Source organism: Polypterus senegalus, chromosome 5 (assembly GCF_016835505.1).
Source record: "Polypterus senegalus isolate Bchr_013 chromosome 5, ASM1683550v1, whole genome shotgun sequence".
NCBI lineage: Eukaryota > Metazoa > Chordata > Cladistia > Polypteriformes > Polypteridae > Polypterus > Polypterus senegalus.
The window spans coordinates 128,569,177-128,591,432 of NC_053158.1; the positions used below are offsets into that span (position 1 = coordinate 128,569,177).

Consider the following 22,256-nt stretch of genomic DNA (forward strand, 5'->3'; position numbering starts at 1 on the left):
GTCAAACAGTCCTCTTTGTATTTAGGGTTTTCATGGAAGGACCTGATGATGATGGTCACGTAGACTTCTGGCTTTCAGTCCATCAATGTTGGTGCATCATGATGCTTTGAGCAGAAAAAGAAACAGAAGAGAGAGTAGGGGTCAGTATGGATTTTGGAGCCACTGTGAATAGTTATTATGAAGAATTGAACATACAGAGTATCAGTATTAATTTAAAGTGAAGTTAAAAAAGGCCATGTTAAAGTAATGTGTTTTCAGCAGTGTTTTAAAGTGCTCTACTGTATTTGCCTGGCGAATTCCTATTGGCAGGCTATTCCAGATTTTAGGTGCATAACAGCAGAAGGCCGCCTCACCACCTCTTTTAAGTTTAGCTTTTGGAATTATAAGGAGACACTCATTTGAAGATCTAAGGTTACGATTTGGAATATAACGTGTCAGGCATTCCGATATATAAGATGGAGCGAGATTATTTAAGGCTTTATAAACCATAAGCAGTATTTTAAAGTCAATCCTGATTGACACAGGCAACCAGTGTAGTGACATCAAAACTGGAGTAGTGACACTGACTGTAGCCAAATGCAAAACTATTGAAGAAACAGTCAGAAAAGATGAGGAGGGAAAAATGTCAGTGGCCTCCACCTGTTAAACCATTCCTGTTTTGGGGGTCATCTCATTGTTGCCCCTCTAGTGCATCTGTTGTTAATTTCATTAACACCACAGCAGCTGAAACTCATTAACAACCCCCTCTGCAACTTAACTGACCAGATTAATATCCCATAAGTTTCATTGACTTTATGCTATACTCTGATTAAAAAGTGTTCCTTTAATTCTTTTGAGCAGTATATATATACATATATATATGTCAGCAACACTCATGACAATGACAATGTCAATCATGTTACGTTATTATTGAAATGTTTCCTTTTCTTTTTCATTACTTCTTTAACACACTACTTCTCTGCTGCGAAGTGCGGGTATTTTGCTATATTCAATATATATAAATCAGCGCTTCCCAATTCATTTTACCCTCGCACCCCCTTGGTTTGAGAAGAAGTATGAAAAAATATGTGGTTAACGCAGAAAAAGAGATCACCAATTGAAGCTTTATGAATAATAGATACTTTGTTCGCCATCAATAATTATTTTGGTAAAGCCATACTCAGTGTGATCCTCCTTCCATGTTCTAGTTTTTTCGCGACTAGACATGATTACATGAACGGTAAAAAACTAAGAGCGAAGCGAGGGTGACATATCCAGTCAGGCAGGCGACAGCTCAATAGCTTGAATTTGGATATAATAAGGGTTCTATTTAGTCGACAGAAATATCTTTGGTAGGAATGTAAGTTGAATTTACTCTTTAAATTTCTATGGTGAAGAAAAATGTATGCAATGCTGACTAAATTTACCTTTCGTTCCTACCAAACATATTTCTGTCGACTAAATAAAAATTACTTATATTTAAAATTTAAATTGAACTTGAACAGATTCGATACTTCATAATACCCACGCAGCACTACAGTAAGTGCACGTAAGAGCAGGAGTCATCAGTTTTTTTTTTCATTTTTCTTCCTCGATGGATTCTGGCACTCCCAGCAACAGCTGCTCCCACCCCAAAGGAGATATATATATATATATATATAGATAGATAGATAGACTAATAAAAGGCAAAGCCCTCACTGGCTCATCACTAATTCTCCAACTTCCCGTGTATGTAGAAGGCTGAAATTTGGCAGGCTTATTCCTTACAGCTCACTTACAAAAGTTAAGCAGGTTTCATTTCGAAATTCTACACGTAACGGTCAACAATGTCCGCCATGTTGAACTTTCTTATTCATGGCCCCATCTTCACGAAATTTGGTAGGCGGCTTCCCTGCGCTTAACCGAAACTGATGTACATACTTATTTCGGTGGTATGACGCCACTGTCGGCCGCCATATTGAACTTTCCAACGTCACTAATTCTCCAACTTCCCGTGTAGGTAGAAGGCTGAATTTTGGTACTTATTTCGGTGATATGATGCCACTGTCGGCCGCCATATTGAACTTTTCAACAGTCTTTGTTACTTATGGGCCCATCTTCAAGAAATTTGGTACACGGGTTCCCAACGCTAACTGAATCCTACTTGCGTACATATATACGTCCATAGCCTGCACCTCGGTCACCTTGTGAGGTGGCGTTGGGTCCCCCATCCCAACGCCTCCCACGTTGTTTGCTGCCTGCCTATATAAAACCGTCCGTCACTCCGGTCTCTACATTCCCTTCCTTTCTTCGCCCCGGGATTCACGTCTCCCTACTGATAACTACAGCCTTTTTTTTTTTTTAATCCACGGCTTCTCCGCTGTTTTATTGCTCATTTTTTACAATTATAGTTAGTGTAGGTATTTTAGACTTACTTTACATTGCTCAGTTACCCATTTCCTTTATCATTCCAACCCCCATTACCATGTCTATCGAGATGATCACTATCGATCAAAGAACTGTCACTTACCGAGTGGTTTCCATGCCCGGAGATGGCACTTACCTTTTTCATTCTCTTTGTTACATATTGCACGGCCATATCAGGCTCACTCTTGATATCCGGAGGAACATTGTGTCTTATGCATTGAATGACTGGGACAGGTTCAAGGTGTGGACTGATGACGGTACAGGAGATAATTATACTACGCAGGAGCACTAGAAGAGTGAAATGCTTAAACCCTTCACCTATGGTTCTGCATGTGAGTTGATGGCTGCCGCTGAATTGTTCGGTTGTCGCTTTCAAGTGTACTGAAATGGCCAAATATTTTACACCTTTCCACAACCGCCAATGCCTCTTAAACATCTTAGATTGACAGGTGACGATTTCAGTAATGGATACTTTGATGTTTATGAATGTTTAAACTCTCAAAAGCTGGATGTGATTTTATCGATGAAACCGGTTGTGTGCTTACACCGCTTGACAGATGCCGAATGTCACTTCAACCCAACAAATCCTGCAAATACTGTCGTAATTGAAACAAACCATGAAACTCAAACCGATTATGGCAGCAGCAATCCAAGCTGTGAGATATGAGACAAGATTACTGTTCACATGGCCAACTGTACGTTACATGTTCAAGAGTAAGCTCAGCGCACAGCTTGGTCATATTACAACCGGAGGGCCGAACTCACAATGTGGTATATAAAGAGATCCTTAACAAATAATTATTGGCATATTTTCCCTCAGTTTAAAAAGGGTTAATTTTCTTCATAATAAAAATTTGAATGCAGTATTTCGCCGCTGCGAAGCGTGGGTATTTTGCTAGTGTATGTATATATATATATATATATATATATATATATATATATATATATATATATATATATATATATATGTATCTATGTATGTATGTATGTATGTATGTATATATATATATATATATATATATATATATATATATATATATATATATATAGTAAAATACCAACTTCTAGCATGATAGTGTGTTAAAGAAGCAATGAAAAGAAAAGGAAACATTTTGAAAATAACGTAACATGATTGTCAATGTAATTGTTTTGTCACTGTTGTGAGTGATGAGTGTTGTTGTCATATATATATATATATATATATATATATATATATATATATATATATATATATATATATTTACACACACACATAAACATATATATATATATATATATACATATCTATACATATACACATATATACATACATATATATCTACATATATACACATACATATACACACACACACAAATCCATACACACATACATACATACATACATACACACAAATACATATATATATACATACACACACACATATATATACATACACACACACATATATAAACATATATATACATATACATACATATCTACATATATACACACACAGCTATTTCGTATCAGTGCAATACGCTGTTTGTTAAAACGGATGACTCCGCTTACGCAAGTCTGCGTGGATATTATGAACTATCAGATTTGTTCAAGTTCTATTTAAATTTTAAATAGAAGGAATTTTTATTTAGTCGACAGAAATATCTTTGGTAGGAATGGTAAAAACAGACAGGAATATTATTCGTGAATAAATCAACTCAAACCTTAAACAACTTATAATATTTTGCTCTCCATAAAAATATATCCTGTCTAAATTATACAAGTTAGAAATAAAGTAAACGTTAAAAGAACAAACATTCAAATTTCTTTACTCTTATGTAATTTTATATAAAAAATAAACTTAGATTTTAAATATCCCAAAAGATTTTGCTCTCCATAAAAATATATCCTGTCAAAATTATACAAATTCAAATATGAACATGCTGCATAACAAAACCTGGAAATATAAATAAAATGTGTTCCTTTCAGCAATAACAAATCAAATCATTCAGTTGTCTTTGCTCATATGTCATTTTAGAGCTGGACGCCTGGCATCCTTTTTTGGCCACAGGTTCGTTTCTGTTTGGTGTGAGGTTCTGTGTTGTGGAGATTCTCAGGATGGATTGCAGGTGCTCATCAGTGAGGCGACTCCTGTGTGCTGTTTTGTTAGTCTTTATCACTGAGAAGAGCTTCTCACACAGATATGTGCTACCAAACATGCACAAGGTTCGAGCCGCATGTAGACGGACTTTTTGTTCTTCAAAGTCACCAAAGCGCCGTGCAAACTCAGTGCGCCAGTTTATCAGCAAAGTGCGATTTGGGAACACCGTAGTGACGACTTGGTTTAACATTACTTGGCAACAGGGAAAGTGGGGCAAGGTGCACTGGTGCATTTGTGTCTCCCATAAAAGCAGCTTCACTTGAAATCACTTTGTGATTGTGCACGGGTTAAAACGTCCGCTGAAGTGTCAGATTCTTATTTAATTATGCTGCTTTCTGTATCTTCTGCATTGCATTCAGGTTACCCTGATGTTTTATCTCATAGTGCCGCCTTAGATTAAATTCTGTAATTACAGCCACATTAGCTCCACAAATGAGACACACGGGTTCAGTAAACATATACTCAGCCTCCCATCGGTTTTTAAAGGCTCTATTTTCAGAATCAACTTTTCTCTTCAGCATCATGTGAGCTAGCTTCGCAATAACTTGTTCGCAAGGCGGCTGAAGCGCTGCATTATGGGATCTGTAGTTTATTGTGTTACCAGCGCTTCATATACCCGGCTTTAATAACAATAATACAGTATATAAAATGATCTCGGGCCGGATATAATTACACGCCGGCCGGATGTGGCCCGCGCCCTTGAGTTTGACACATATGGACTAAATAGAACTTGAAAAGATATATTTTTTCAAATGTGATCGCGCAATTCAAATAGAGTTGACGCCACTACAGCCTGCATCCTCCCTCGCTGTTACTTTTTACCGCTCATCTAATGAATACACTGAGTATGGCTTTACCAAAACAATCATTGATGGTGAATAAAGTATCCATTATTCGAGTATGTAGATCGGGTATATATATATATATATATATATATATATATATATATATATATATATATATATACCCGCGTATCGCAGCGAGAAGTAGTGTGTTAAAAAGCTAGAAAAGAAAAGGGAACATTTTAAAAATAACGTAACATGACTGTCAATATACAGTATTTGTTTTGTGAGTGTTACTGAGTGTTGCTGTCATCAAGGATTTGATTATCATTATTTCTTTCAATCAGGTTCGTATTTGTAGGATGTGTTGTGTTCAAGTTACATTCCGTGTTTGTCAATCGTTGTAAAGATGACAGGTTTCATTCATCGATTCGTTTCTTACTGCATCAATAAACAGCTCGTCTTCTTCTTTATCTGAGACCTGACACACTGCATGCACGGGTTTTTTTACACTGTCTTCCTTTAGCGGACATTGACTTTTTCCACCGTGTGCTTTGTTTCCGCAGTAGCTGGATTTATGAATATGCTTATCAGACGCTTCATATTTTTGCTGCCTTTTCAATTGTGTAATTCGGTTTTGTTCAGCTCTTTGGAACTGTTGCTTTTATCTGTGCACTGCGCCAGTTCACGGAGCCGCCGGTGTACATGCATCGAAGGTTCCCAGCTGTGCTGGTGCCATCTCGCTATGTCCATGGCTGTATTTAATGTTACCTTAGTCCTGGCACTTAAAACTTTCTCTCGCAGTTTCGCTGAGTTTGTGTCAAACACCACCCTGACCATCTCATCTTCCTCTCCATAAACACAGTCCTTCACCCGTGAATATTTAGTGGGAGTTTGCTATTGGATTGCCGCTGACGGACGGCCTTATATGGGCAGGCACTAAATTACAAACGCCAGCGCAGCCTGTCTATGAACTTAATTTAAAGTGTAGGTTTACATCGTGCTTTGTTTCCAAGTAGCAGAACTCATGAATATGGTTGTATATGTCACTCGCTCGCTTCTTATTGTTTCGCTGCCTTCTCAATTATATAATGCATGTTTTCTTCAGCGCTTTTTCGAGGTCTTCCTGGTTTTGTATGTACTGCGTGATTACGTGGGAGGCGCATCAGGGTAACCTGAATGCAATGCAGAAGATACAGAAAGCAGCATAATTAAATTAGAATCTGACACTTCAGCGGACGTTTTAACCCGTGCACAATCACAAAGTGATTTCAAGTGAAGCTGCTTTTATGGGAGACACAAAGCACCAAGTGCACCTTGCCCCACTTTCCCTGTTGCCAAGTAATGTTAAACCAAGTCGTCACTACGGTGTTCCCAACACGCACTTTGCTGATAAACTGAGCGCACTGAGTTTGCACGCGCTTTGGTGACTTTGAAGAACAAAAAAAGTCCGTCTACATGCGGCTCGAACCTTGTGCATGTTTGGTAGCACATATCTGTGTGAGAAGCTCTTATCAGTGATAAAGACTAACAAAACAGCACACAGGAGTCGCCTCACTGATGAGCACCTGCAATCCATCCTGAGAATCTCCACAACACAGAACCTCACACCAAACAGAAACGAACCTGTGGCCAAAAAAGGATGCCAGGCGTCCAGCTCTAAAATGACATATGAGCAAAGACAACTGAATGATTTGATTTGTTATTGCTGAAAGGAACACATTTTATTTATATTTCCAGGTTTTGTTATGCACCATGTTCATATTTGAATTTGTATAATTTTGACAGGATATATTTTTATGGAGAGCAAAATCTTTTGGGATATTTAAAATCTAAGTTTATTTTTTATATAAAATTACATAAGAGTAAAGAAATTTGAATGTTTGTTCTTTTAACGTTTACTTTATTTCTAACTTGTATAATTTAGACAGGATATATTTTTATGGAGAGCAAAATATTATAAGTTGTTTAAGGTTTGAGTTGATTTATTCACGAATAATATTCCTGTCTGTTTTTACCATTCCTACCAAAGATATTTCTGTCGACTAAATAAAAATTCCTTCTATTTAAAATTTAAATAGAACTTGAACAAATACGATAGTTCATAATATCCACGCAGACTTGCACGTAAAAGCGTGAGTCATCCGTTTTAACAAACAGCGTATTGCACTGATACGAAATAGCTGTGTGTGTATATATGTAGATATGTATGTATATGTATATATATGTTTATATATGTGTGTGTGTATGTATATATATGTGTGTGTGTATGTATATATATATGTATTTGTGTGTATGTATGTATGTGTGTATGGATTTGTGTGTGTGTGTATATGTATGTGTATATATGTAGATATATATGTATGTATATATGTCTATATGTATAGATATGTATATATATATATGTTTATGTGTGTGTGTAAATATATATATATATATATATATATATATATATATATATATATATATATATATATGACAACAACACTCATCACTCACAACAGTGACAAAACAATTACATTGACAATCATGTTACGTTATTTTCAAAATGTTTCCTTTTCTTTTCATTGCTTCTTTAACACACTACTTCTCACAAGAAGCTGGTATTTTGCTAGTATATATATATAATAGATAGATAGATATGACAGCAACACTCATATCAATGACAAAACAATTACATTAACAATCATGTTACGTTATTTTTAAAATTTTTCCTTTTCTTTTTCATAACTTCCTTAACACACTAGTTTTCCGCTGCGAAGCGCGGGTATTCTGCTAGTATACACCATAATTTCTCAGTGGATTCAGCGGACGTCATTTTTGCCTTGCATTATCTTTTACTTTCTTTATCATTGCTTCCAGTATGGTGTGGACTGTTTAAAATTGAAGTTATTAAACTGTAATAACAATCAGAAAATCTTAAGTGTTTGTTAATCTAGAAAATTAAAATGTGATTATTATATGCTTGCAAAAAAGATTATAGATATAACGGAAACATCTGAAATAATTTAACATGTGCCAGGTACCTTGTTGATTAATTCAGAGGTGTGTTCTAATAACATTGTTTATATAGAAAAATTTCAAGTACTGAAGAAGATTGCTGACTCCAGTTTAAATTTTTCTCAGTGTGTCTTATGATACAATGAAAAGTATTTGTTTCGACTGTTGATGGCACAGAAACATCAAAGTGCACCTATCTACAGCAGACACACAAAAAAATAGGAATTTTATTCCTCTTATTCCAATTTAGGATAAATAGGATAATAAACTTGTAGCAATATCAAAACAAAACATACAGTACATATAAAAAAAATAAACATATAAATAACAGTTAATCAATAAACACGGTGTCACACTATGTGAGTTTTCTAGCGATTTTCAGTCATATCCTCTATTTACATAATCTTAGTGAGTTATGGGCAGTTGAACAGGGCTGTAGGGTCATAGTCGAAAGCAGTTATTGGGTTTTTGAAGTTGGAAAAAATATTGCGACTGCAACTTAATGAAAATTGTAATATCATTTGTTAAATTTTGAGTTGTTAATGTGTGTGCTGTTTTCCTGTTTTTTAGGACCATTGCTGGAATGGCAGCTGTCATTATTGGTGTATTTTGTATTGTAATCTTATGGAATATTAGTAAGTCTGCACAACACAGAAGGGATTTGGATATCCTCTTTTTCCAGGTCAGCTACAGTGTTTTGCTGTTGAATTGTGTTTGAATAACATTTAATTTACTGAAATAATTTTTAAAAATTATTTATTTTGCATTATTTATTTTCTGAAATGTAATTAAGAAAATTTTGCTTTAAATTTAATTCAAAATATTCAAGTATATCATTTTTACTGCAGATTATTTATAGATAAAAATGTCTTTACTGCATATATTACACTGTACTGTTAATATGACAATGCCAATATATTTTTAATTAGTTTTCCAAACGAGAATCTTGAGGCTGGCTGTAAAGCTTCATGTTTTCCCATGTTAGTGGGTAATTCATGCAGTGTTTAAGACTTTTTTTTAATTTATTGCTTTCAAGTGAGCCATGTGTCTTGTATTTCAGTTGTTGTATTTTTTCTATGCAATATTTTTGTTTAGTATATTGTGCAGCCTCACTCAGACTTACCTGTTATGATATGTTGCGGTAGACAACTGCCAGAAATGCTGTTAAAAATATAAGCTGGTTAAAGTTCAGAAAGTTAAGAGTTAAGGCAGCAACATTGACCAAATTAATGTTCTACTTTATAAATAATATCTGAGGATACCTTTAAATAAGTAGCCTTTAGAATAGCTGAACTTTGAAAAAATCCAACAAAACTGTTTAACTTTAAATGTAATGAAAGTTGTTGTTGAAATAAGTTATAATTACATTATATTATTATAAAAGTATGCTAGTAGACTTGTCTGTCTATCTATCTGTAGATGCACTGTAGTGCTACCTTTTCCACATAAAAATGACTGAATTTGTTTTTCAGAGCAGGATTTGCGTTGTTTGCATTTAAGTTAATCTGCTCTTCGACTGAATGACCATTTTTTTCTAGAATATATATATTTTTTTTTATTTGTATTTTTGTGTTGCAAAAGGTACCAAAGTTTCATACCTGTTTTCTTGCTCATAAAACATGAAAAAAGTGTTAAAACTTGCAGTTATCTGGGGGAAGACATGTGATTATTAATTGACACATAATTATCTAATAAGTCAACAACCTTTAAAATTGCCGATCACATTGCTCCAAAAAATGCCCTACAAGGTCTTAGCCTTCTGATTGACCTGTCACCCAAAGTGCACTTGCTTGGAGATGCCTAAATAACATTAAAATTACGTCACCGATTGCTTTGATTTTTGCACAGTTTGTGCAGAATACCTGTATGTCTCAGCCTTCCAAAAGCAATTGAATTTTCCTTTATATTTTTAAAGTTATTAATATTTTTGTTTTCTAATGAGGTTACCAATGTGCACAACGTGAACATTTTGAAAACTGCTTTATAACGATTTTTATTTGTTTAATAACAAACAGGTGTGCTCAAGTCTATTGTGATTTGACACATATATTCCCTAAAAACATTTTTTCTGAGTATTTTTGTGTGTTATAAGAAATAAATTTGGGGATCTTTGTAACTTGAAAACACTTTGTTAACTGGCACTTCCGGTAAGGTTTTGCAGAGGATAATTCTTCAGAAGACTGCTTCAGGGCTGCTATTTGCCGTTGGAGCACCCCCTAGATGGAAGTCTGTCTGGAAACTTATTTAATAAAGTTTTCTTCATTGTAAAGCTTTTCTAATTTTCAATTTAGTTAAACATATAGTTATCTTTTTAAGTATACCTGTGTTTAATTTTCCAAACATGCATATTTGTATCGTGTCAACTGCTTTGTAACACAATTTGTAATTGCTATGAAAGGCACTATATACAGCTTTTATAAACTGAATGTGGATTTCCAGTGCAGGAATTTTTGGGTTAAACATGTACTGTATATTATAATTTCAAGTGTTAGTAATGTAAAGATAATTTTTTAAATTCTTTTTTATCCAAATGTTTTTTTAATCTTCCTATTACTTTTAAGAATACTGTATTTATTTATTTATTGGTAACCTACCAATACTCTCAGACAACTGACATAACAACAACAACAACATTTATTTATATAGCACATTTTCATACATAAAATGTAGCTCAAACTGCTTTACAAAATGAAGAATAGAAAAATAGAAGACACAATAAAAAATAAAAATAAGTCAACTTTAATTAACATAGAATAAGTAAGGTCCGATGGCATAATTATATATAAATTTAATTATATATATATAATTATATAATATAGTATATATATTATAATTATATAATATTTATATATGTAAATAACACATAATTTACTCTCAAAACCACTTAATCCAATTCAGGGTCAGACAGCCAAATTCTGGGCAAGCGGTATGAGCATGGGAAAGGTGCTATATAAATAAAATGTATTATTATTATTAAGGTGGCAGTCTAACGCATGACCCACTCATTCACATACTGGGGCCAGTTATGAATCATAAATCAACCTAACCTGTATGTATTTTTGTAACAGAAGGGCAAATTCTCCACATAGGGAGATCATGCAGAGTTCACATGTACAACTGTTAGGTGTGGTAGTAAAACTCAGATTGCTGGATCGATAAAGCAAAGGCACTTCCCATCAGGCACCATGTTGCCCAACTGTTCAGCAAAAGAAATCCATCTATTCATCCATGTATTCACTTAGTACAGTTAAAGAGCAAAGGTGCTGGGGCCTACTCTTGCAGCATTGCAAGCAGGGCAGAAAGCAAACCCAAATGGGATGTCTGTCAACGTCCAAATTTTATTATTTCATGCACGCACACACACACACACACACACAAACAATTGGACAAGATTAGAATTTCTGATTCATGTAATCTACAAACCTGTGTCACATGATGACATGTTAATTTCTAACCAGCTTAATCCAGACCAGGGTCATATACAGAGCTGGAGCCTGTTCCAGCTAGCATAGCACACAAGGCAGGAGCAAGCCCTGGACAGGGCACCAGTCCATCGCAGGGCAAACACACACAAGGCCCAGTTTAGCATCACCAATTCACCTAACCTGCATGTCTTTGCACAGTGGGAGGAAACTGGAGCACCCGGAAGGACACCCACACAGACAAGGGGAGAACATGCAAACTCCACGCAGGGAAGACCTGGGATGGCAAACCTGGTCACCTTACTGCAAGGCAGCAGCACTACAACTGTGCCAACATGCCACCCTGTGTCACATGATGTGACAGTAAAATTCCATATTGTTGTGAAAAATCTACAAAAACATGGAGACAATGACAACTTTATTTCTTTTGCACACCTAATAATCATTTAAAAGCCTGTACAGCAGCCGTCCTTTAAGCCGGCTGCTGCTTGTTCTGTATTGCATGATCTGCATGTTGCACTGTGCCTCGTTCATTTAAAAGCCTGTACAGCAGCTGCTGCTGCTTGTGGTGTGCTGCGTGATCTGCATGTTGCGCTGCACGTCGATCGTTTAAAAGCCTGTACAGCAGCAGTCCTTTTCTCTCACTTCTTTGTCTCGCGGGACGTTAAAAGTGTCTCCAAGAAATTGTTTGTAAGTACGGCGTGACATGCAAGTAGTCTCGCGGGACTTCAAAGTCTCTTCCGAGAAGACCTGCTGTGCATGTGTACCACGCCAACATTTTTTAATTCTTTACGACATTCTACTTTGTCATCTACTCTTTGTCCTTTATTTCTGGCCCTGGGTGTGGTTAAATGTTGTGGACTATGGCCGGCCAGTCATCCCAGCCAATACCCCCAAGCCGCCAGATGGAGCCCTACCTGCAGCATGGAGGTGCCCCAAATACCAGCAGGGAGTCATGGACATTGGAATTTTCCTTCACAGCCCTGCTGGATACCCTGGGGGCCACCAGAGGACGCTGCAGGGAGGCCCAGAGACTGTTATTCTCCCTATAACCCAGAAGTACGTCTTAGTCACAGTGACATGGGAAATGATGTACTTGGGGATGAAGAGGAGGAGTTTTGATCTGACCCGGAAGTGCGAAGAAGTCACATGGACTGAGGGTTCAGAAACACTTCCGGGTCAAGAACTATTTAAAGGACTGTGGGAGATCCCAGGATTGAGCTGAGTCGGGAGGAAGGGTGGCAACGCGTCTGGGAGTTGGAGGATTCTATTGATTATTGTTTAGTGTATGAGTATAGTGGAGTGGAGGGTGCTTTGTGCACTTTATCTGTCACAATGTCTTTATCGCGGGACGTATAACACTGCTCGCATTGTGAAGGGGGGTGCTGAACGCATGCTAAGGAGTTGGATCAGCTGCTGTCTGCTGCTGGCGAGCTGTGTGTTCTGCTTCTCGCGCTGCATGGCAATCATTTAAAAGCCTGTACAGCATTTGTCCTTTCACCACTTCACGTCTCTGCCGCTTGTAACATTGGGAGGGCGGTTGGTTTGTTTGGGAATTGAACACATGCTTAGGAGATGCGATCGGATCATCTGGCGAGCTACATCTCTCTCCCAAGATTTTTTTTTTTTTCTAATAGAGAGATTTAGCTAAGCATAATTATGATATTACAGCAATAATTGTAACCTGGCTAAATAACAAAGATGGGTATGAGTGCAACATCGAGGGTTAGACATTTAATAGGAAATTCAGACAGAAAATAAAAGGAGGGGGAGGATGTTGCTTTTTTTGTCAAATTGAATTTAAATGCAAGGCCTCTTCATTTAGATGATGAGCCCACCTTAGTAAGGTTGTCTGGATTTGTCTGTAAAGCATTAGGGCAAGAGACCTTATTTTAGGAGCGTGTTATAGAGCCCCAATTCAGACAGCAATTTAATTTACTAATATTAAAATTAACAAGTTTGCAGGAGGATTTTCTAGTCATGAAAGACTGTTTTTAGACATAATCAGTGACTGTTTAATAACACATCAGTGAGAGGGGAGCCTGTCTGCAGTTACTATTTTGTAATAATTGAGGGTGTGCATATGATTGGACTACTGGGGTCAAGTGACCAAAATATCATACAATTCTCAGTGTTTTGGAAGAGTGAGGAGAAACAGATGCGGCAGAGTATAAAAGGAATAAACTGGAATAAGCTTTTAGGTGTGAAGACAGAGAGGAAAGAGCAGCAGAACCGCTTTAAAAACATTTACATACGATGCAAGACAAGTTCATCCCAAAATCTGGAATTAGAAATAAGCAAATATTTTCCTGTTTTAAAAAAACGATCTTTGAGGAAGATGATCCCTTCGTGTCTAAATTGCAACAAAAGACACATCTCAATTTAAATTCAATAAAAATTCAGCATTTTATCTAATGCATTGTGAATAATTATTAGTGTATTTGCTTTATTGAATATTTAAATTATTTTTGTCCTGCTTATTCCCTCCCACTCAGCATCAAAAGCCCCAGAACCCATCCATTCAGCATTCATAGATAGGGCAGCCAGACTACACCTGCAGTCAGATGTGCTGTTCCAGTTTAAGAGAACACTTAAAATGACTGTCATGTTACAGCAGTGTGGTCATAAACTCATATAGACATATGGGGGACATGAAAACGTGATAGAGACAGACCTGCATGTGAAATCACTGCAAACTTTCTGGAATACATGGTCAAAGTGACCCACTAAAATCCCATCAGAATGCTGGACCACTACAGTGGTGTTTGGTTAGTGGTCTGTGATATTCTTTTAATGTTTATATCTTTTGATTATTGATTTTTCTAAAGAAAATCACATTGACTGGGAAGGCCTTTGAGTTTCTTTTAAGTACAGTAACATGCAAAATTACTGAGTTGGCAGTGGGACCCTCATCATGCCTGCTTTCACATTCACAGGGGGCTTGCTTCTTGCAGTCCAATGTCAGCTGGGCAAACTTGTGCAGTTCTGTTGTTTAATCTATTGTCACTATACTTTATAATACAACAAATAGCATTTTATTTAGGGTCCTACTACTGAATAAACATGTAGCAACAATACACAACTGAGCACAACTACACAACAGACCTAAATTACTAATGTGAGCAATAAAAAACAAACATTCAAACTTTAAATGAACACACTTCATGTATAGTACTATATATGCATATGGAATACATCATATAGAAATACTAACAGTAGGATAAAAAAAAAATCAAAATAGATATTGCCACCTAATGCTATACTGTGTGAATTCATCCTTAAGGTTTATTAATGGCATGAGTCTATTGATTATATGAGCCGTCTTTGTCCAGTATAAAGGCATTGGGAGTTGCAGCCTACTGTGGGAACAATGGGCTTAAAGTCAAGTTAAGTCAAGTAGAGCTTTATTGTCATCCTAACAATATACTTAAAGTACACAGTAAGACAAAATATCGTCCTCCGGAGTCAAAAGGTGCAATAACAAAGATTATATATATATATATATATATATATATATATATATATATATATATATATATATATATATTTATATATATATTTATATATATATATATATTTATATATATATTTATATATATATATATATATTTATATATATATATATATTTATATATATATATTTATATATATATATATATTTATATATATATTTATATTTATATATATATCTATACTAATAAAAGGCAAAGCCCTCACTCACTCACTCACTCACTCACTGACTCATCACTAATTCTCCAACTTCCCCGTGGGTGGAAGGCTGAAATTTGGCAGGTTCATTCCTTACAGCTTCATTACAAAAGTTGGGCAGGTTTTATATCGAAATTCTACGCGTAATGGTCATAACTGGAAGCTGTTTTTCCATTTACTGTAATGGAGATGAGCTTGAACGCCGGGGCGGAGTTTCGTGACATCATCACGCCTCCCACGTAATCACGCAGTACATAGAAAACCAGGAAGACCTCCAAAAGCGCTGAAGAAAACATGCATTATATAATTGAGAAGGCAGCTAAACAATAAGAAGCGAAGCGAAAGTGACATATACAACCATATTCATGAGTTCTGCTACTGAAACAAAGCACATGTAAACCTACACTTTAAATTAAGTTCATAGACAGGCTTACGCTGGCGCTTGTAATTTAGTGCCTGCCCATATAAGGTCGTCCGTCAGCGCAATCCAATAGCAAACTCCCACTAAATATTCACGGGTGAAGGACTGTGCTTATGGAGAGGAAGACGAGATGGTCAGGGTGGTGTTTGACACAAACTCAGCTAAACTGCGAGAGAAAGTTTTAAGTGCCAGGACTAAGGTAACATTAAATACAGCCATGGACATAGCACGAGATGGCACCAGCACAGCTGGGAACCTTCGATGCATGTACACCGAGGCTCACGGAACTGACGCAGTGCACAGATAAAAGGCAACAGTTCCAAAGAGCGCTGAACAAAACCAATTACACAATTGAAAAGGCAGCAAAAATATGAAGCGCCTGATAAGCATATTCATAAATCCAGCTACTGCGGAAACAAAGCACACGGTGGAAAAGTCAATGTCCCGCTAAAGGAAGACAGTGTAAAAAAACCCGCATGCAGTGTGTCAGGTCTCAGATAAAGAAGAAGACGAGCTGTTTATTGATGCAGTAAGAAACGAATCGATGAATGAAACCTGTCATCTTTACAACGATTGACAAACACGGAATGTAACTTGAACACAACACATCCTACAAATACGACCTGATTGAAAGAAATAATGATAATCAAATCCTTGATGACAGCAACACTCAGTAACACTCACAAAACAAATACTGTATATTGACAGTCATGTTACGCTATTTTTAAAATGTTCCCTTTTCTTTTCTAGCTTTTTAACACACTACTTCTCGCTATACGCTGGTATATATATATATGTATATATATATATCCGATCTACATACTCAATAATGGATACTTTATTCGCCATCAATGATTGTTTTGGTAAAGCCATACTCAGTGTATTCATTAGATGAACGGTAAAAAGTAAGAGCGAGGGAGGGGAGGATGCAGGCTGTAGCGCGCCAACTCTATCTGAATTGCGCGATCACATTTCAAAAATATATCTTTTCAAGTTCTATTTAGTCCATATTTGTCAAACTCAAGGGCCACGGGCCACATCCGCCCGGGCGTAATTATATCCGCCCGCAGATCATTTTATATACTGTATTATTGTTATTAATGGCCCAGGTATATGAAGCGCTGGTAACACAATAAACTACAGATCCCATAATGCAGCGCTTCAGCTGCCTTGTTAACACTTACCGCGCTAATCAAGTCTAGCTTATGATGCTGCAAGTTATTGCGGCTAGCTCACGATGCTGGAGAGAAAAGTTGATTCTGAAAATAGAGCCTTTAAAACCGATGGGAGGCTGAGTATATGTTTACTGAACCCCCGTGTCTCATTTGTGGAGCTAATGTGGCTGTAATTACAGAATTTAATCTAAGACGGCACTATGAGACAAAACATCAGGGTAACCTGAATGCAATGCAGAAGATACAGAAAGCAGAATAATTAAATAAGAATCTGACACTTCAGCGGACGCTTTTACCGCGCACAATCACAAAGTGATTTCAAGTGAAGCTGCTTTTATGGGAGACACAAATGCACCAGTGCAACATGCCCCACTTTCCCTGTTGCCAAGTAATGTTAAACCAAGTCGTCACTACGGTGTTCCCAACACGCACTTTGCTGATAAACTGAGCGCACTGAGTTTGCACGGCGCTTTGGTGACTTTGAAGAACAAAAAGTCCGCCTACATGCGGCTCGAACCTTGTGCATGTTTGGTAGCACATATCTGTGTGAGAAGCTCTTCTCAGTGATAAAGACTAACAAAACAGCACACAGGAGTCGCCTCACTGATGAGCACCTGCAATCCATCCTGAGAATCTCCACAACACAGAACCTCACACCAAACAGAAACGAACTTGTTGCCAAAAAGATGCCAGGCGCCCAGCTCTAAAATGACATATGAGCAAAGACAACTGAATGATTTGATTTGTTATTGCTGAAAGGAACACATTTTATTTATATTTCCAGGTTTTGTTATGCAGCATGTTCATATTTGAATTTGTATAATTTTGACAGGATATATTTTTATGGAGAGCAAAATCTTTTGGGATATTTAAAATCTAAGTTTATTTTTATATAAAATTACATAAGAGTAAAGAAATTTGAATGTTTGTTCTTTTAATGTTTACTTTATTTCTAACTGGTATAATTTAGACAGGATATATTTTATGGAGAGCAAAATATTATAAGTTGTTTAAGGTTTGAGTTGATTTATTCAGGAATAATATTCCTGTCTGTTTTACCATTCCTACCAAAGATATTTCTGTCGACTAAATAAAAATTCCTTCTATTTAAAATTTAAATAGAACTTGAACAAATACGATAGTTCATAATATCCACGCAGACTTGCACGTAAGAGCGGAGTTATCCATTTTAACAAGCAGCGTATTGCACTGATACTAAATAGCTGTGTGTGTATATATGTAGATATGTATGTATATGTATATATATGTTTTATATATGTGTGTGTATGTATATATATATATATGTATTTGTGTGTATATATGTGTGTGTATGTATGTATGTGTGTATGTATATGTATGTGTATATATGTAGATATATATATATGTATGTATATATGTGTATATGTATAGATATGTATATATATATGTTTATGTGTGTGTGTGTAAATATATATATATGACAACAACACTCATCACTCACAACAGTGACAAAACAATTACATTGACAATCATGTTACGTTATTTTCAAAATGTTTCCTTTTCTTTTCATTGCTTCTTTAACACACTACTTCTCCATAAGCTGGTATTTTGCTAGCTATGTAATCCAGAGAGTGTAAGGAGTAAAGAGTCCAGTGTGGAAGAGGGCAGCATGGTATTCAGGAGCCGGACTGCTTGAGGAAAGAAACTATTGCACAATCTAGCAGACCTGCTCCTGATGCTGCAGAGTCGTCTTCCAGATGGAAGAGGAGTAAACAGTTGGTGGGAGGGGTGGTGGGGATCAGCCATGATGCTAGTGGCTTTATGAAGGCAGCGTGAGGTGTAGATCTCCTGCAGACTGGGTAGTGAACTGCCAATAATACGCTCAGCGGTTCGCACACTCCTCTGAAGGGCTTTGCAGTCGGAGGCATGGCAATTTCCATACCAGACTGTGATGTAGCTGATCAGGACGCTGTCTATGGTGCCTCTGTAGAAGGTGGTAAGTATGGGTTTGGGGAGGTGCACCTTCTTCAGTCGTCGCAGGAAGTAGAGACGCTGCTGGGCTCTTTTTGTAAGATAGGTGGTGTTTTTGATCCAAGACAGGTCCTCTGTGATGTGAACACCGAGGAACTTGGTGCTCTTCACTCTCTCTACTGTGACGCCTTCAGTGCTGAGTGGAAGATGGGCAGCCTTGGTCTTCCTGAAGTCAACAATCAACTCTTTTGTCTTTTCAACATTAAGAGACAGATTATTGTCTTTGCACCAAAGTGCCAGCCGTTCCACCTCTTCTCTGTACGCCGCATCATCGTCGTTCTCGATGAGTCCCACTACTGTAGTATCATCGGCGAACTTGATAATGTGGTTTGTGTCAGAGTTGGAACTGCAATCATGGGTCAGCAGCGTGAAGAGTAGCGGGCTCAGCACACAACCCTGGGGGGCACCTGTGCTCAATGTAATGGTGTTAGATCTTATATTCCCAATCTGTATTGTTTGGGGTCTTTCAGTGAGAAAGTCCAGAATCCAGTTGCAGGTGGAGGTGTTAAGTCCGAGCAGATTCAGCTTACTGATCAGCTGCCTGGGGATGATTGTATTGAATGCTGAGCTGAAGTCAATGAACAGCATTCTTACATGTGCATTGCGGTGATCCAGGTGTGACAGAGTCATGTGGAGTGCCATTGAAATTGCATCGTCAGTTGATCAGTTTGATTGATATGCAAACTGTAAAGGGTCCAGTTTGGGGGGCAGCTGGTTCTTTATGTGACTCAAGACTAACCGCTCAAAGCACTTCATAATGATTGAAGTAAGTGCCACTGGGCGGTAGTCATTGAGTTCTGAAGCTGTGGCTGTTTTTGGGACAGGTCTGATGATGGTATTTTTAAAACATTGTGGCACAACAGCTTGGCTCGGGGTGATGTTGAAGATGTCCACTAGGACATGTCAGCTGGTCCACACAGACTCTGAGCACACGTCCAGGTATGTTATCTGGTCCAGCCACTTTGTGTGGGTTGACCTTGGTGAGAGTCCTTCTCACACTCGCTGCAGACAGGGACAGAACTTGATTGTCTGGCGAGGGGGTGGTCTTCCATGCTGGTTTGTTGTTCTGAGTCTCAAACCTGGCATAGAAGGTGTTAAGAACATCTGGAAGAGAGGTGTCGTTAACACACATACGCGGTGGGGCCTTCCGTGATGGTTTGGATGCCCTGCCACATTTGCTGAGAATCTCTTGAGCAGGTGAGGTGATCACTAATTTTCTTTGACTACTCCCGCTTTGCTAGCTTGATGCCTCGGGACAGGTTGGTTCTGACTGCTCTGATTGCCACTTCGTCGTTGGCTTTGTAGGCAGCATTCCTTGTTTTTAGCAGCTTGTGAACTTCTGCTGTGAACCATGGCTTCTGGTTAGCGCGTGTTGAGACAGATTTGATGACGGTGACATCTCCAATGCATTTGTCAATGTATCCCGTCACTGCTTCGGCATATTCATTAATGTCAATGTGATGGTCAGTGGTCACCGTTTCTCTGAAGACACTCCATTCTGTGCACTCAAAACAGTCCTGCAGGACTTCAATAGCTCCATCTGGCCATGTTCTGACCTGCTTTATTACCGCCTTTGTTCTCTTCAGCAATGGCATATATGCTGGAGTGAGCATTACTGTAATGTGATTAGACAGTCCAATGTGAGGGTGGGGGGTTGCTCTGTATGCAGACTTCGTGTTAGTATATACCAAGTCCAATATATTGTCTCCTCTAGTCGGAAATTTAACATGCTGGTGGAGTTTAGGCAGAACAGTCTTTAAATTCGCTTGATTGAAGTCCCCAGCGATAATAAAAAATCCCTCAGGGTGGTGAGATTGCAGGTCACCGATGGCCTCATATAGCTCGCGTAGCATCTTCTTAGCATTAGCATCAGGAGGAATATACACTGCCACAATAACACTGAATTCTCTCGGAAAATAATAAGGTCTGCACTTAACTGCCACAAATTCCACCAGCGATGAGCAGTGCTTCGTGATCATACCTGTGTTTCCACACCATTCTGTGTTGATGTATAAATACAGGCCGCCGCCGCGAGTTTTTACGGATCTGCTGGCATCTCTATCTGCACAGATAGCATGTAGCCCTGTTAGCTGTATAGCCGCGTCAGAGATATTATCATTCAGCCAGGTTTCCGTGAAGATAAAAACACAGCTCAGTGTCTTACTTTGCGACGTTTTGCTCTTAGAAGTTGGATACGGTCAACTTTGTTGTCCAATGAAAAACATTTGCCAGAATGATGGACGGAACAGCCGGTCTGGTTGGATTAGCCTTTAGCTTAGCTTGGACACCTCCTCGTTTACCGCGCTTCCGGGTACGCTCACACCACTTGCAGCGTCTCTTCGCTGAGATGGTACCTGTAGGCGATTTGGGGGCGGGTTCACGGAGCAGGCATAGCTCGCGGAGCTCTTTTGTTAGAGCATCTTCAGGTAAGTTGTTGGTGTTAAATCTTGTATTGATTTCCAGAAGAGTGACACAACTGTATGAAAGTCTTTGTGTGTCTTTCACACACATGATTTATTGACTATTAAAATAAATGTATAGGAGGGTTAGGAGGGGGTCCTGACAACAAACCTGTAAAGTTAAAGATTTGACTAAATATTTCCATTTCATGATACAAAAATGCCCCTTTTTTGATATGTAACAAAAGTGCTTGACTCATGTTACAAAAGTTCCCTGTGCCGAGTTACAAAAGTTCCCTAAGTTACAAATGTGCATTTTTTTAGGTTACAAAAAGACCCTAACCTCTATCTATCTGTCTGTCTGGAACCCACAACCTCTTGTTTAGGAGTCAGCAGTTCTTACCTCTGCATCAGCCAAGCGAACGTGTCAGCATCTTACCCTAACCCAATTTTTTTTTCTTCATTTACATTTCTGAATAAATGCGCACTTGTTTTGTTATACTTGTACTTTTTGTGAAAGTGTTTATTTCTTCAAAAAGAATGAATCTATCATCACTATGCAACACTCCTTCTGAACCCACTTTAACATTCCTTCTAATGGTGCCGTCCCAAATCAGAAAACAATTCTTCAGTGAGTGGCTAAATTTAGACAGACAGGGAAAACATTGAACAGGAAATCTCTAGGCTGTCCACAGACTGTACTAATGCCTGAAATAATAATAAATAATAATAATACATTTTATTTATATTGCACTTCATATTTTAGAAATCTCAAAGTGCTACAGGGTAAAAAATAAAAATAATAAAACAAGAAAA

The 22,256-nt window shown here is 37.6% G+C and overlaps 1 protein-coding gene across 3 annotated transcripts in view; it reads left to right on the forward strand.

Moving 5' to 3' along the window:
- The window catches only part of pign (phosphatidylinositol glycan anchor biosynthesis, class N), a 283,091-nt gene that overhangs the window by 180,005 nt on the left and 80,830 nt on the right, over positions 1-22,256 (forward strand). For all 3 annotated transcript variants that reach the window (XM_039753344.1, XM_039753343.1, XM_039753345.1), the window contains one exon: positions 8,876-8,987. In XM_039753344.1, the coding sequence (XP_039609278.1) occupies positions 8,876-8,987 (112 nt within the window). The remainder of the gene's footprint in view (positions 1-8,875; positions 8,988-22,256) is intronic.